The 18,124-nt window shown below is 38.0% G+C and overlaps 1 protein-coding gene across 1 annotated transcript; it reads left to right on the top strand.

Moving 5' to 3' along the window:
- Window positions 1–274: 274 nt before the first annotated feature.
- LOC149840715 (biotin carboxyl carrier protein of acetyl-CoA carboxylase 1, chloroplastic-like) lies at window positions 275–17,874 on the top strand. Its single transcript, XM_090003279.1, has 7 exons — window positions 275–556; window positions 11,509–11,556; window positions 11,626–11,792; window positions 12,256–12,571; window positions 12,658–12,729; window positions 17,509–17,574; window positions 17,652–17,874. Exons 1-7 carry the CDS (start codon window positions 398–400, stop codon window positions 17,673–17,675), a joined length of 852 nt encoding a protein of 283 aa, XP_089859405.1. The 5' UTR covers window positions 275–397; the 3' UTR covers window positions 17,676–17,874.
- The last annotated feature ends 250 nt before the right edge of the window (window positions 17,875–18,124 follow it).

Below are 18,124 nucleotides of genomic sequence, written 5' to 3'. Positions count from 1 at the left end.
AAATCTCATCCTGTTCGTTGATTGGTCCACTTCAGCCCGAGAGTGGTGTGTGTGACCCTTTCTCCTTTGCCCCCCTGCGTTGCAATTCCCCTCAAAACAAACACCAACGGATTTCCCGATATCTCTCACCCTTTCCTTCCTCTCTTCAATCAATCATTCTCTCCTTAACGTGAAAAGATCAGGTGCAATATAATTGCACAAATATTTTTGCATTAATCACATGATCACCCTCCATCTTTGGGAACAGGCCTGTCAATTGTGAGGCCCAAATTTTGTGCCATGTTATTGCACAAGATCCGGACTCCTTCTTAACTGCCCCTCTCTCTCTGACGGGAGGGCGAAGAAAGGACAAAGGACGCGCCTCCTTCTTCTTCTTCTTCTTGCTGTTGGTTCAGTGATGGCGACGTCGTCTTCGATCCCTGCGGCATCGGCCACTCCGGTCGCCACCAAAACGTCGCAGCTCGGAGCTCAGTGCCAGGTCTTTCACTCGAATCTCTCGTTCCGGTACTCGCTGAAGCCGAATCTCGCCGTCTCTGCCTCATCTCCTTCTTCTCAGGTGAGATGAGAAGCCGGTTTTCTTTTCTAGGGCAGCTGGAATGCTTCCGTTTTGCCCTTTGTTTCGTTTGTTGAGTTCCGAACTTACGATTACTTCTTCAGGGGTTTGCATGCGGTGCGAATTTATGTTGGTTTTTGGGGTTTTCTCTCGAAAAAAGAGAGCTTCATTTTCCGGATCAGGGAATTTTAGGAGTATGAGAGTGTAGAGAGTTTGTAGATTTGATATCGAATTGATGGACGCTTTTGTTGTGCATTTTCGTATCGAATTGGTGAGTGCTACACGAACTAATGGAGAATCACCAAAAAAATGAGCGTTAAATGGCGGCAACCTGATGGATTGGAAGGGTCCCATTCCTGTTGAAACTACATGAAGTTTGTTTTTTTCTTTCCTTTGGTGGCATGGAGTTACTGAATCCTGTTTAGCTCCATGTGTAAGCGAAACATTTATTGGGTACAAGGATAGTGAAGTAGTTAACTTTCAGTTCACTTTGACCACTAAGCCAGTGAAAGGAAACAAGAACATATAGGACCCTTTTGGCTTGGAACCATATTTTTGAATCGTTGAACTAAATGCTGTTTCAATCGACATAGGAATAGCACAGGACTGGTGGTACTCTTTTAGATTTTTCTTTTGCCTTTCTTTCTTATTCAATCTTGTGAAAAGGAAACCCACACGTCTGGGAAGAGAACACACTCACTCACAGGAACATACAATGTAACGTGGTTCGGTCGGGCCTGACCTACGTCCACATGAACCCTCACACACACTCTCTCTATTTCACACAGAGAAGAGGGGAGCCTGATTCATTTATTAGGCACCAAAAGTACAACCATGATTATGTAGGGCTCTACAAATTTACCTTGGAGTTCTTACTGGTTTGGCTACAATTAAGAGAAGTCCTTGGAGAGAAATTCTCAACGTTGGGAGGAGTCCTTGCAAAAGGTGTCTCCTTATTGTAGGAGATTGGGAGAAGTGTTGGACTCCTTGGATCCCTTGGACTCCTCTTGAAGTGGCACAGAACTTGGAGCAGGATCTGGAACACCTTGGACACCCATCTTAACACGCCCCCTCAAGCCAACCTCCATGAGGTTGCGCTTGTCTCTGAAGTGACTGAATTTAGGTCATGATAAAGGCTTTGTTAGAATGTCAGCAACTTGATCTTGAGAAGAGATGAATTGAACATCAACTTTACCTTTAGACACCTTTTCTCGAATGAAGTGGTAATCAATCTCAATACGTTTGGTGCGAGCATGAAACACAAGATTGGCAGCCAAATATGTGGTCCCCAAATTGTTGCACCATAGAGTATGGATTTCACCAGGAACAATTTCGAACTCAGACAATAACTGTTTTAACCAAGCAAGCTCATAGACGGCTCCTGCAACTGCTTTGTGTTGTGCTTCTATACTAGACCTGGCTACAATATGCTGTTTGGTTGAGCGTCATGATAGCAGATTGGTTTCCATAAAGGTCAAATAACCACTTCTAGACTTACGATCGTCTGGACATTCTACCCAGTCAACATCAGAATAAGTTGACAAGCGAAGTAAACGAGACTTCTTGATCTGAAGACCCAAACTTAAGGTTCCTTTAAGATATCTCAGGATTCTTTTGACATGGACCTAATGATCCTGATTCAATTCATGCATAAACTATTGAGCTTTGTTGATTGAAAATGCTATATCAGGTCTGGTGAACATCACATACTATAGAGCCCCAACGATGTTTGATATTGAGTGGCGTCTTCTAATAGTGTTCTCCCATGTATGGAGAGAACAACATTTGGTGCAGCTAGAGTGACCATAGGTTTACAATCTGTCATACTTGTTATGAGCAAGAAATCCAAGATATATTTTCTCTGGCATAGCACGATTCGTGCGGGCACCTCTATTCCAAGAAAATAGTGTAGAGGACTCAGGTCTTTATTAGAGAAGTCACAAGCAAAGTCTTGAATAATATGTTTAACATTATCATATGAATTCCTTGTGATAATAATGTCATCAACATATATCAGGACAAACACATGAAAACCACTGTTGTGACAGACTAAAAGCGATGTACTAGCCTTGGACTCTTTCAAACCATGTATGGGGAGCCTGTTTTAACCCATAGAGAGCTCAATTAAGCTTACACACAAAATTAAGATTATTTTTGTCTTCAAAGCTTGGTAGTTGACTCATGTAGACTTCTTCTTTTAGGATACCATGGAGGAATGCATTATTTATTTCTAACTGATGGACAAGCCAACCCAAATTAACTGCAATCGATAATACCATGATACCATCCTGACTGATGTGAGTTTGATAACGGGACTAAACATTTCAAAATAGTCAACTCCCTCTTGTTGGCTATACCCCTTGGTGACTTGGTGTGCCTTATACCTGATGATGCTTCCGTCAGCGTGCTTCTTAATCTTATAGATCCACTTACACCCAACAAGATTAATAGCTTTATCTGGCGGGACAAGGGTCCAGGTGTGGTTTTGATAAAAGGCCTTGACTTCTTCTTCCATAGCTTGCCGCCATTTAGGTTCGACGATAGCTTGGCTGAAGGAATATGGTTCTTGTTCTTATAGACCCACTTCACTTAAGAGAACAATGAGATATTTGGACCCAAAAAATAACCTTAGTTTTAATGTTCCATCTTGGGATCTAGTAACCATATGATGGGTTCTGGTGGGTGTTTGATTAGCAAGATCAACAACAAGGTTCAATCTTGAGAACAAAGATTTGTTCAGCACGCCAAGCTCATTGGACTTGCTTGATTGGCTAAGACAAGTAGGAGTTGGGACTTCGGGTTCATTTTCAGGTTCAGGAAGGGACTGATAGGACATATCAAGTGGTGTGGAGGATGGCACAATTTCATGGGGAACCACAGGACTAGGTAGGAGTACAGAGTTAGGTAGGAGGATTGGGTCTAAGGAGTGACTTTTTACAGTAGAGACAGACAAGGTAGGATTCTTGGGTGAATTAGGTTTCTGACTGCAGACCCAGTTTGACACTTCTTAAAATTTCACAGGCTCTTTTATTTCAGCATAAAGAAATTTTCCTTTATAAAAAATGATATGTCGAGATAAAGGTTTTCTTGGTAATTGGATCAGAACATACATATCCTTTATAGTTAGAACCATATCTTAAAAAAGCGTAGGGCTTAGATCTTGGGTCAAGCTTGGACTTGGTGTAGGGAACCAGATAGTGATAACATGTGCACCCAAAACATTGTAGATGCTCATAATTGGGTACACGTTTGAGCAAGCACTCCTATGGAGACTTTTGGTCAAGATTTAGAGTAGGGAGCCGGTTGATAAGATATATGACGGTTCTGGAGGCGTCTACCCAAAATTTATGGTCCAACGACGCATAAAACAATGTGTTGACCCTCTTTCAACTATATACATGTGTTTTCTCTCTACTACACAGTTTTGTTCAGGGGTATGAGGACAAGGTCCCCAATGTTTGATGCCACAATCATTAAGGAAACTTGTGAACTCTTTGCTAACAGATTCTCTACCACCATCACTATGAAATATCTTGATTTGACTACTAATTTGCTTTTCAACAATATTTTTCAAATTTAGGAAACAAAGAAAAGCATATGATTTCTTTACCAACGTAAATAGCCATAAAAATTTTGAAAAATCATCGGCAAGCAACAGATAAAATATATACCCTTCATGAGATTGTTTTGATGCAGGTCCCCAAAGATATGCATGAACCAGCTCTAGAGAAGCCTGAGCGGATGACTCCGCTTTAGTAAAAGGTAAATTGTGAGTTTTGCTAATAGCACAAAGCAAACATAATACAAAATCATTATTTATAAATAAAATAGATTTATTTATTTTTAGTTTTTCCAAAACCTTGAGGCCAGGATGCCCCATCCGACAATGTCAAAATTCATCAAAAAACCTAAACTTATTATTATTAACTTTAGCAAAATTGACTTTAGGGGCCCGGTTCTCTTTTCCATATTGCTTATTTGGCCAAGAGTAAAGTCCTCCCTTACTCGGTTCTTTTAGGAGAGTAGTTTCGCTTCGTAAATCCTTCGCACAAAATCCATTAGCATTGAATTGAAACAAACAATGATTTTCTCTCGTAAACTTAGCTACTAACAAGTGATTTCGCTTAATGGAAGTCACATGTAGGACATCTTTCAGTATAAAAGTTCTCTTTTCATGTTTTAAATGGAGATTACCTGTATTGCATATTAGGAAACTACGAGCCACTCCCAATGAACCTTGATATTTGTTTTTGCTGGTTATGCCTTGGTCTTTCAATGTGACATGATGTGTGGCCCCTATATTCGGATACTACACTGAATCTTGCATACTATTGAGTTCCATGGTGGCAAAGGCTTTCGGAATATCATAGCACATGTGGGCTACATGATTACGACATTCACAAAATTGACAAATTACTTGTCCCTTTTTCTGAGGGGGACGAGACTGAGATTGATCACCCTGATGATCTCTATTAAAATTTTGAAAGTTTTCAAAAAATCATCCAACACCTCCTCTTGAGCAACTTCTACCTCTACCTTGCCCATCACCTCTCGCACGCCCTCTTTGGGAAAAGAAAGCAATGGTGGATGTTCTCCTTGAGGCGGTTGTTTATTTATCATTTGCAACATCTTCTCTTGGTTTAATAATAATTTATAAATTTTCACAAAGTTGGCTAAGGACTCACAAGTGAAAATAAAAGTAACAATGCTCTCATAGTGTAAAACCTATAAAATTTGGATATTATTCAACAACTACGCCTTCATCCCAAAACAATTGGGGTCAGCGATAAATTTGGATATTATTAATAAATAAATAAATAATCTTTATCTTCAAGTTAGAAATGTGTTTCTATCGTTTAAATCTCATTTATTGGTGTTTAAATGCTCAATTACTCATTTCTGGCTAACAAGGGTAAAATTGGTATTTTAAAAACTATTTTAGATATTTAATACAACAACAAAAACAACTACGCCTTCATCCCAAAACAATTGGGGTCAGCGATATGAACCAAAAAAGAAAATCATTCTGGGTCTTCCACATGAATCCTTCTCCTCCAATCATTTCTATCCAATGCCATGTCCTCGGTGAGGTTCAAAGCATTCATATCCTTTCCTATCATCTCCATCCATGTCTTCCTAGGCCTACCCCGACCTCTTTTAACTAATATATTTTCCCATTTCTCCATCCTTCTAACTGGAGCATCATGATGCCTTCGCCGAATATGTCCAAACCACAGTAAACGATTCTCTCTCATCCTATTTTCAATGGGTGCAACGCCTACCTTCTTACGTATCTCCTCGTTCCGAATCTTATCTTGTATTGTATTTCCACAAATCCATCTAAGCATACGCATCTCAGCTACACTCATTTTTTGAATATGATGTCTCTTGGCAACCCAACATTCCGTACCATATAGTAAAGCGGGCTTAATAGCCATCTTATAAAACTTTTCCTTCAACCGCAATGGCATTCTACGATCGCACAACACTCCAGTTGCACTTTTCCATTTTATCGACCCAATCTTTATCCTATGATTTACATCTCCATCAATTTCTCTATACTTTTGAATGATAGATCCCAAATATTTGAAACAATCATCCACCGGTATTTCTTGCTCACCAAGCTTCACTACACTCCCATCACTACTTCGTTGCTTACTAAACCGACATTCCATATATTCTGTCTTACTCTTACTCAACTTAAAACCTCTTGCTTCCAATGTCTGTCTCCATAATTCTAACTTAACATTAACCCCAGCTCTAGACTCATCAATCAAAACAATATCATCAGCAAACAACATACACCACGACACATTTTCTTGAATTGATCTCGTAAGCTCATCCATCACTATAGCAAATAGGAAAGGGCTTAAAGCAGATCCTTGATGTAACCCAACCGTTATAGGAAAATTGGTTATCACCCCTCCATAAGTGCGGACATTGGTTACTACTCCTTCATACATATATTTAATTATACTAATAGACTTGAGAGAAACACCTTTCTTCATAATTGTCCACCAGAGAACGTCTCTAGGTACTCTATCGTATGCCTTTTCCAAATCAATAAAAACCATATGCAAATCTTTGTTCCTCTCTCTATTTCTCTCAATAAGTTGTCTAAGAAGATGTATAGCTTCCATAGTTGATCTTTCAGGCATAAAACCAAATTGATTCTCCGCTATCATGACAACCTTCCTCAACCTAGACTCAATCACCCTCTCCTAACGTTTCATAGTATGACTCATGAGTTTTATACCACGATAGTTTGTGCAATCTTGTATATACCCTTATTCTTATATAGAGGCACCAAAGTACTCTTCCTCCACTCATTAGGCATCTTATTTGTCCTCCAAATCTTGTTAAAAAGATTTGTTAAGCATTCTAAACCTTTCTCTCCAAAGCATTTCCAAGCCTCGATAGGTATACCATATGGGCCAACTGCCCTTCTTGATTTCATTTTCTTCAAAGCCTCTGCAATTTCTTTCTTTTGAATCTTGCGCATGAAGTCACGATTCATCTTATGAAAAGGAATGGAGAAGTCTCCAAAATCCTGAGCATGACTTCCATTGAATAGCTTATCAAAATAATATTTCCATCTCTCCTTAATCTCCTCATCTTTGACTAAAACCCTTTGCGTTTCATCTTTGATACATCTAACCATACCAGATCCCTCGATTTCCTATCTCTCATCTTTGCAAGCCTATAAATATCCTTCTCGCCCTCTTTGGTATCCAACTTGTCATCAACCTCCTTATATACCTTATCATTCGCGTTTCAAACTACTTTTTTAGCTTCCTTCTTTGTTATCATATACTTCTCCAAATTCTCATTATCACATCTGGGTCTGACCGGCCTGCACCAATCCAGCCGAGTGGCTGGATTGGGCTTGGCAGGGCCAAGCTTGCCCAGCCAAGTCACTCGGCTGGGCTGCCAGGCTGCCCAGCTGCCGCCCACCCTGATACAAACCATATATATATATTTAAATCTTTGTCATATGTACATGCATGAACAAATTTTAAAATAAAATTCAGGTACTCATATGCATACAGAGCCAAACTCAATCATCCATGTACTAAACAAATTTATCATCAAGAAACATATGTATGCTGCTTTTTACATTCAAGAATTTACATAAATCCAAAAGAGCACATTTAACATGGAACACACATCAATATATCTTGTTCAAACATGAGCATAAATCAAGAACGAAATTTCTGTATATCAAACAATAAGCATGCACAAAAAATTTCTTTTTAACTGTATGTAGATCGCATCAAGTTTATTTTCTTTTTTCAAAACCTTAGAACGCTAGATCTGGACCAGATTTAACATTCGGTATATATTGAACCACATCTTTATAAATAACCTATTCATTTTGTATTGGATGACAATCCCATAGATCATCACTTTAGTATTCATTATGCATTGAATATAAACTTTAGAAATTACAGGTTCATCATGCATTGAATAAGAACTTTATAAATCACCCTACAGCATATCCGGGCCAGATCTGCGTATGGCAGTCATGGCCGATGTGTTTCAAAGCCGCACCATGTGTGTGTGTTAGAATGGTACAGATCGACCTACACTACATGTGGCCGATCTGTCTATTTATAAAAGTGGATAAATCTGCATACAAATTCAAATATCCACTTTTTTTTTTTCCAGATTTTTACTTTTATAAGAGGGAAATCAATAACATGATATATTCATACCCAACACTATCAAGGGAGAATGAATCAGATTTTTCTTTATATTTCAACTAACATACTTTGTGAAATCCGATTCACATTTTCTTTTTCCCATTTGAGAAGAGAGAAGGGCCCGTACCTTTTTCCGAGATATGAAAAGAACCCCACGTGCTTCTTCCCACGTCTTCCTCCCTTCTTCTTCCTCTTCTTTCCACGTCTCTCTCTCTCTCTCTTTCCCTCTCTTTCTTCCCTTTTTTTTTTCTTTTTATTGAGGAAGCTCTAGAGGCGCTCTAGGGTTTTCCCATATGGTGGGATGGAGATAGAGTCCCACTCTATCTCCAAATCCCACCTTCCCTATTTCTCCTCAACCTCTTTTGTTAACTTTTTTTGAAACCTTTTTATTACTTTCCTTCTTTCACTAATTTCTCTTCTTTACCCCTTTTACTTACCTTTTTCTCTCATTCCATGGTTAGGGTAGATTCTTCTCAAGATTAACCATAAGGTAAGTTTTGAAATTCGGAATTAATACTCATTAAATAATAAATTAATTATTTATGACTTATTTATTACTAAATAACCCTCTAGAAGCTTCTAGAGGGTATCTTATCCCTCTGGGGGCCTTTTAAACTTTAATTTAATATAAAAATGAATTTACATTTATATCTTTGTTGGTTATGGGTTTGGATTTAGATCCATATCTAAGATCCAAATTCATATCCAAACCCCATTTGGATCATGGGCTGGATCAAATCCTAATTAATATGGGTCTTGGATAGAGTCCAGATCCATGTTAATTTGAATAAAAAACATTGGATCCAGCTCGATCCAAATCCAGACCCGGCCCGTCGAGGCGGTCCCTTTAAAAAAAATGATTTTTCTGGCCAACCATAGCTCGGATTGGGAAAAGTAAAATATCATTGGACTCGGAATTTTGAGATGCATCCAACAACACATACTTTGAATTTTGCTTCCGAAATTCGCCCGAATTTAACCCGAATTTTGCTCAAAATTCACATGAATTTAAAGGTAAAAATTAAAACTTTTTTGTACCTTTTAATTGGTTTATTTAGACCTTATCGATGAGACCTGGGCTGATTCCAAACTTAAAGAACATAGGCCTATTATCGAGGTTTACCCAAATTTTCTTCAATACTTTGCCAAATTTTCAAAAAACTCAAATTAAACTAAGTGTTAGAATACATGATATTACAACTTTATCAAACTTTAGCAAGTGTGACCCCGTTTTACGGGGGACAGGTAATGCAGGTAAAGGATGATGACTAGTTGGAGCAAAGGACTGGTCGAGTTGCATCTTTGAGGGTCTACTCTTACCTTGCGATCTTGGTAGACATGATATTTTCGTTTTAAGTACTTGATCATGTAGATACTGAACTATTGTTTTTTATACTCTGATTTGAAATGAAACTAAAACTCTTCATATTTCAGTCTTATATTGTACGTGGTTTGAAATGTGTATATCCCATATATTTTGATTTGATTGTTATCTTTAGTGTAACCCCGCCTAAAGTCTTAACCATTTTTGAAAGTCGTTTCCGCATTATAAGATCTGATTTACTTATACTTATAAAAAAAAATTGGTCTCAAAATTTCAATATTTGAACAATAATTAAGGTCAAAATTTTGGGGACATTACACAGTCTCTTGAGAGAACGTTCAATGTGTAGTGAACCAAATTTTCCTCGGAAACAAGTTCACTAACAAAACACAGAATCCACAAGAAATTTTATATGGTTTAGATACTCTACCATACCTATCTCCACCTTTTTGGCATCCTGGAGGTCCTTTAATTGCAAGATTCAGATACTAGATTGGGATGAGTAGGAGCGTTCCAACGTGATCCATGCTTCATGGGCAGATGAAATACGAATAATTTATCCCAGAATCAGTAACAATAGTACAAATCCAACTTAGGGCCAACTGATCAGCCTGTTTTCACACCATGTATTCTGGATTTTACTTCATCTCTTCTCCCTCTCTAAATATACTGGCGTGGACCAAGGAAGGATCCATCGACATACTTGATGAGATCTTGAGAAAACATAATGCACTCTATTTGCAATCTCCATAACAGGTAGTTGTGTCTATCGAGTTTGATTGATACCAATAAGGAGAAGGTAGTGCACTGGTTAGCCAAATTAGGCATGAGGGATGAGAGTTTTAATGAAGACGAGGTTGAACTGGATGCCATGAAAGTCACAAACAGGTAAGGGAGGGTTTCGATCACAGAGATACACAAAGGGCATTAGGCTCTGATACCATGAAAAGGAAACCCGCACTTCTGGGAAGAGAACACACTCACTCACAGGAACACACAATGTAACATGGTTCGGTCAGCCTTGACCTACGTCCACGATGAACCCTCACACTCTCTATTTCACATAGCAAGGAAGGGAGCTTGATTAATTTATATAGGCACCAAAAGTACAACCATAATTATGGACTCTATAATTTCCAATCACCTTGGAGTCTTTATTGGTTTGGATACAATTGAGAGAAGTCCTTCTTGGAGAGGAATTCTCAACCAGGGTTTCCGGTAGTGCCCATAGACATGGGAAAGTGTGCTTCCCCGAAATGCATTTCGGAAGTGCGAAACGCGGCGCTTCCGAAACGTTAGGGGAAACACCCTTTTTAAATGGAAAGCGAGCTTCCACCCTTTTTAAATGGGAAGCGAGCTTCCCAATAATCGGAATCGTGCTTCCTCAAATTGGGAAATGAGCTTCCCATTATTGGGAAGCGAGCTTCTCTTTTGATGAAAATGATTCCCAACTATGGGAATCGTGTTTCCTTACTTTGGGAATCGTGTTTCCTTGTATTTTGGGGCTCAAACATTTTTTCCTTACATAATTGTTTTTTACCAAAAAAAAGTTAATTTTTTTTGAAAGGGCAAAATTGTCCTTCATGGAAATTTTTTGTTAAAAGGCAAGGAGAAGGAAAGGGGGACGGTTTTTCGAGTTTTAGGGTTTGTGAGTGGTCTCTCTCATTTTCCGGCAACTTCGACATTACTTTGGTGACTCCAATGATCTCCAACCCCAGCAACCATGGATTTTATGAAATTTTTCTGAAACATGAATTTGAAATATTTCTTCATTCTTTGTTCCTCTGAAGATCTATACATGTCCGCAATGTTTCCTCTTCATAAATGTTTCATGTGAGGTCATGTGTGTGTTTATGCTTTATGCATGTGCTTTTTTATGTATCCATTTTCTACAGAAAATTTGCTTAAAGCTCATCTTTATCTTGCAGGGTTCCCACCAGCATCGATCAGCTATTGTGAAGTCACAGTTGAATGAGGTGATCTGCTGCTGCTGCTAACCATATAGGGTTTTGATGGTGAAATTGACTGATTTTTGCTCTTGCAAGGTTTCTGTTGATGGATCTCTCAATGCATCGGTCCCTTCTCGAAACAAATCAGAAGTGCCCAAACCTGAAGAGAAGGATATATCATCAGCAAAGCAGAGTGATTCAGCTTCACCCATCTCAGACTCATCAATAACCCAGTTTATGGCTGAAGTAACAAGCCTTGTCAAGTATAAACATCATTGCTTTGACTTGTTTTAACATTTTGGATGGACCTTGAGTTTTCTCAATCTTCCCCAACTGTTAGATTGTTAATGAGGAGGAAGATGAACTAAGATCAACACTGTGCACTTGTTTGATGTTTTATGTCAGTCACTTCTTTTGATATTAGATGTGAATTTCTGATAAAGTACAAGCATCTGTGTTTCCTATTTTTTCTTCCTTTTTTTCTGAAGAATCTCTAGGATGGTTGAAAACTCAACTAAGGAGGCAATGCCATTGTTGAGGAGGAAGATGAACTAAGATCAACAACTGCACTTTTCTGATGTTTTATGTCAATCACTTCTTTTGATATTAGATGTGAATTTCTGATAAAGTACAAGCATCTGTGTTTCCTATTTTTTCTTCCTTTTCTTCTGAAGAATCTCTAGGATGGTTGAAAACTCAACTAAGGAGGCAATGCCATGTTTTTAGGCTGGTTGACTCCAGAGATATTGTGGAGCTGCAGTTAAAGCAACTTGACTGTGAGCTTATTATCAGAAAAAAGGAAGCTTTGCCTCAGCCACCATCTCCAGATCCAGTGGTTATGATGCAGCCACCATCCTCGCAGTCTGTGGCTCCATCTCAGTTGCCTCCTGCACCAGTGGCTACCCCAGCTCCTGTCCGCTCAGCACCTGCCCTTCCACCTCCTGCTGCCAAGTCAGGCCACTCATCTCATCCACCACTGAAATGCCCAATGGCTGGAACATTTTACCGTAGCCAAGGACCTGGGGAGCCACCATTTGTGAAGGTGGCTTCATCTGACTTCTTTCTATATGTTTGTTTATGTTTGTGTGTAGCTTTATCTGTTTTTATGGAGGTATTTGTTTTCTGTAGGTTGGAGATAAGGTTAAGAAAGGACAGGTTCTATGCATCATTGAAGCAATGAAACTGATGAATGAGATTGAAGTAAGCTCTACAACCTAATTCTACTGCTTTTCATAATTGCATTTTAGCTTTAGATTTCATTCTTCATCGAACAAAATATTCATTTGAAGTCCTAAGCTATTTTCCAGAGATAGGTGTAATATCCATTATGCCTTTTGGAATCTTCAGTGTAAGTTTATCATAATTTGGTTGCATGAATGATTTTATTCCATATTGAGTAGACAGTTTTTAGAATGAGCCTTATTGACTTCACCATTATATTTGAGTTAGAAGTATTTGTACATGGAAGAAGACTTTGAGTTGATGACGTGGCTAAACAAAAATAACTAAATCTATTTATATGATCAGGTTGTTCTATTAGGATTGCTTCCATTTTATTTTATTTTATTTTTTTCTTTTTAATGCCAAACTAGCAGATGACCCTCAATAGGATTCATAATGTAAGAACACACTTTAAACATTTATTAAGTTTGCACTTTGCAGCAACACATTTTTTTTCTTTTGTTATGAATAATGTGAAAGTACCTTAGATGGAGCAATGCTTGACTGAGATAACATCAGAATTTACTATTTGATAGCATTTGCTGGCATCTAAGATAGCAGATGAACTTACTGGGCATCAGGTATTGTGCTAGTATGATCTAATACCCGCTGATAAGAAAAGACAAGATGATTGACAGGCATGCTTCATCGGTGAAAAGAAAGAGCATCTTGTATATGAGGAATAAGGATATGTTGGGGCATAAGGAGTAGCAACTCCAATTCCTGTAAGTAGGGGTAGCCATCGGACCCGGTCCATATCAGGTCGGGCTCGGGCTTTAAAATGCAGCCCAGGCCTGAATGAACTCAGGCTGAGCCTTTAATCAGGTCCGATTTGGGCTGAGCCCATGTATTTTATACATGGGCCCTGACAGGCCTGGCTCGAACCTGACCCGAGCCCGATTATAACTGACTCGGACCAGGCTCAGGACAGGATGTGGGTCGGTCCCTAATCGGGACGGTCCAGCCCGATGGCCACCCCTTACCTGTAACAACAGGAAGCCAAATTGACTTGGCCAGCTCTCTCTCTCTCTCTCTCTCTCTCTTTGACACACACATGCACAAACTTACTAGCTTGGTTATGCTTTAACTGACCTTGTGCATTATTTGCACTTTATGCCTGTGCATGGTGTAATCAGAATGATCTGATGAAACACTGTTAATGGATAACATATTTCCAGTGCTTCAATTTTCTTTGCAGGGCAGGGTCTTTTTAAATTCTAATGGACAGGAGAATCTGACAAGGGGAGAAAGTACAAGAAGTCAGAACTAACTGCTAGTTTTCATGGCCTTTCTGTGGATGTTGGCACATTCACCACAAATATATATCCATAACAAATTATAAAATGTCATGGCAATTTCATGGTATTAATTGTCATTGCCAGGGCATTTTCAGTAATGTTTTAAAGAATACATGGCAAATTTATTACCTATTCTTTTGAAATGCATGATGTCTTTTTATGTGTTCTCTTCATAAAATTATTAAAATGCTCATAGTGGTCACAACTAATCCGTGAAACACCATGTTTTTAAATTTGCTAAGATGTAATTTTGTGGTGAACTTATTAATGTTTACAAAAGGCTGTAGATCTTTACAACTTCTCTTGCATACGTACATATATTCATGTGTGTGCGTGTGTGACAATGCACAACCATTTGTGCATTTTAAAATCATGCACAAATGGTTTTGAGACAAAATATACCCTTCAAAGTGGCTGTTTTGCAATTTTTGTATTAGGTTTTTTTGTCATTCTCTAAATTATATTATTTAATGGTCTCAGTGGCCCACCAACCCTTCATTAAAAATACTGCACCTTTCCCTAAATTTCCTCTATTGTCATTCTCTACCCATTTCTCACCTTTGTTGCTATCCACCGGAAAGTCACCAGAAATCTCATCCATATGAATACCAGCCAATGTCCGGTAACATTTTTGTTGGGTTTGTGGTGAGTTGGAATGCATCAAGGATGAGAGAGAACTATTGATCACAGCCCATGAGCTGTATACCAGGCCTGAGGAAAGTGATCCACACCCAATACACAGCACCCAGCAAATGCATGAGAACCAAAACAAGCTTAAGAGCCACTAATATGTCAAAACAAAGTGGCTGTTTTGGCATCCTTGGTGGTGACAAAAAGCTCCATTCTCTGGCCTTACAGACCTATTCTGAGAGAGAGAGAGAGAGAGAGAGAGAGAGAGAGAGAGATGCTGGATGTCAACAGGTCCTTACCACAGATTGGATTTCCGGTGGATAGTAGAAAAGGTGATGGATGAGGGAGTATGTGGGGTTTTTAAGCAAGGATAGATTGGTCATTAAGTGTTAGCATTAAACAATATGATTTTAAGAAAATGACAAAAAAAATCCAATACAAAAATTACAAAACAGTCACTTTGAAGGGTATATCCTGTCCCAAAACTATTTGTGCATGATTTTAAAATGCACAAATGGTTGTGCATTGTGACATTTCCCTTATATATATGAGGTAATTTCTTGGGATATTGTAGGACTATATAAATATCAATATTTTGATAATTAAAAATAAAATATAAAAATAATGCAGCAAAATCAGGATAATGTATTTTAGTAACATATTTTTCGTAAAAACATGAATAGTAAAAAAAGGTATAACATAGAAACCGTATTTAAAACATGGAAAAATAAGAAAAACCAAAAAATATTATGAAAAATAGTGATAATATTGTGATATTCGTGAAAGGATTATGATAATTCCTTATTTTGTGTTACATGCAAAATATCGGCAATATTTGCGACTATGATACATATAGGCATAGTCCATGTGATACTTTTACAGGTAATATTTACTTATGCATATTTGAAAATAATGTATGCCTCTTTGTGGGTTGGCATCTCTTTTGTTTCTGAAGGTTCTTGCTGGAGATGGGTGAATAAAAGCTGGTGGTATATGAGCTGATATGAAACATTGTCTGCTTTGCATATACATTTTGTGATTTACATTTTGATAATGTGTTGTACCTGTGAACCATTGGCTTGATTTAAGCCTTGAAATGGTGCTTTTCATCTTGTAGTTGACATATGCTATGTGTGTCTTGTTTTTTTCTTATAACGATGTTATACAAATCAACTTCTAACTATCTGCTTGCAATATGTTATGATGCTTACTGAATATTATATCTGGGGGTTATTGATTTCATTATGGAGTCAATATTATGCCCATGTGTCTCTTGCTTTCAAATTTTCAATCTTGTAGTTGACATATGCTATATGTGTCTCTTGTTTTTTTGTCATAACAATGTTATAAAAATCAACTTCTACCCACTTGCAATATGCTATGATGTTTACTGTATATTATATCTGGGAGTTATTGGTTTGACTATGGAGTCAATATTATGCCCATGAGTTATTGTGTTGATTTTTGAGCGTCAATGGTGCTTACATTGTACTGAGATGTGCATGCATTTGTGCAACTTGGATTGCTTGTCTTAGATTTCAATGGGTGAAAGAGAAAACAAATATCTGGATTGTTGTGTCTTTATCAGTCAATTGTACTGGAGAATTTTGAGTATAGCTGCAAATGGTGTTGGGCATAGCTTAACATTGCTGCTCAACTTAAGGCTCGGTTGGGTCTGATTATCTCATCTTTCAAACCTCCTAGAAAAAAGGAACTCATCCCTCAAAGGTTAAATGACTGAATCATAGTTGAGTACATGTGAGTTGCTTATTTTATCTTGGATCCCCAACTATGAAAAAAAGCTAGTGCAGTTTAGCACATTCTTGCAAGTACCAGATTAGTTTAAATTCATGCCAATGAATACAGTTTTAAAGTTCTGAAATTTCTAGTCTTTAGTAGGATATCAGCTGATTATGTTAACATACTTTTTATTGCTAGTGAAGGCATTGTGCATTTCACATGATTATGTGTAACAAGAAATTGCCTACAGGCTGCCTACAATTTGAGCATAAAATGCCTTCACATTCCATAATTTCATTTTTTTATGATGTTGCAAATGTGCATAAAAAAATTGTCAACATTTTAGAGCTTTTTTGTGAAGAAATTATGTCTACTATGCCATTTATTGTAGTGTTATTGACGACAGATGATCCATTGGTCTTTTTATGGTTGAAATATTGTCAAACAACGATTTTATAGTATCAATAGGTATCCATGGTGTCCATTGTAGAGAATGTTATGGTACTGAGACAACCGTTTTTCCATACATTTCTCTTGGTCATAGATGATGAAAAGGCTTATGCTATTTATATCTACATTGAGCTATCTAGATTTCTGAATTGTGTATTTTAAATGTGGCATGTTTGTCGTGAAATAAAACTTGATTTGAGGCATTTTGCTTGTTCTTCATGGATGAAGAATTCAAACTACTATGTGAGTGTTAAAGACTTCCCGCCATGATTGTCACAATTAATAAGACATTGGCAGAATGTGTTTGAAAAGCATGTGGATTGTGTGCAAAAATGCATGAGAGAGAGAGAGAGAGAGAGAGAGAGAGAGAGAGAGAGAGAGAGAGAGAGAGAGAGAGAGGAGCCCACTATGGTGTTGAAATAGCATGTCATATCATGTGCATAATGCAAAAATTATCTGTAGTTTTTGGTGGTTAAACTGACTGAATTTCAAGGCTAGTACATCATTTTATAATACTGCCTTTTACTTTTTCTTTACGAGTATGACAGTTAAATTGCAACATTCTTGTTTAGTAGTGCCACCTAACATTCAGAAATTGACCTTTTGAGACACCTGAAAAATGTAATTTGTAATTGGGCAGGCTGATCAGTCAGGAACAATAGTTGAGGTCCTTGTGGATGATGGCAAGACAGTGAGCGTGGACACGGTAAAGCTCCGTTTCCTTGTTCGATACTTCTCTTCTATGCTAAAATTCGTTCTTGACTCATGAACTCCTACTTGCAGCCTTTATTCGTGATTGAGCCATGAAGCTGTGACATCGATCTGCTGAATGGGAACAGATTTTGTTGGTAATCTGTACTTTGAACCACAGACTTTACAGGATAGTAGCATTCTCTGTGGTTGTGTGTGTGTGTTGAGGGGCGTTCTAGAGGTAGAGGTGGAAATGAAAGGATCTACTTTGAGGCAAATTAGTTACTAATTGGAAGAGGATATTTTCTAATCTCAACTTTCATGACCGTTCCAAGATTCTTTTGTTTTTTCTTTTTTGAGGAAAACAAGAATTCATCCTAAAAGGAGTCGTACTGTGGTGGCTTCAGATTTGTCATGAATCATGATTGTCAGTGCCACCCTGTTTGAAATTTTACTGCGTGAATCCAGCTTCAAGGGTACTGATGGCCTGAATTGGGCTGAACTGGATTCAAGTGTATCAGAGATCCAATAACATTGGACCTGATGAAACTCATCAAGATTCACAG

This window comes from Nuphar pumila, chromosome 4 (genome assembly GCF_984573655.1).
Source record: "Nuphar pumila chromosome 4, dmNupPumi1.hap1.1, whole genome shotgun sequence".
In the NCBI taxonomy this organism is placed as follows: domain Eukaryota; kingdom Viridiplantae; phylum Streptophyta; class Magnoliopsida; order Nymphaeales; family Nymphaeaceae; genus Nuphar; species Nuphar pumila.
The sequence above is the reverse complement of the archived record's forward strand: the minus strand, read 5'-3'. Positions and strand labels throughout refer to the sequence as shown.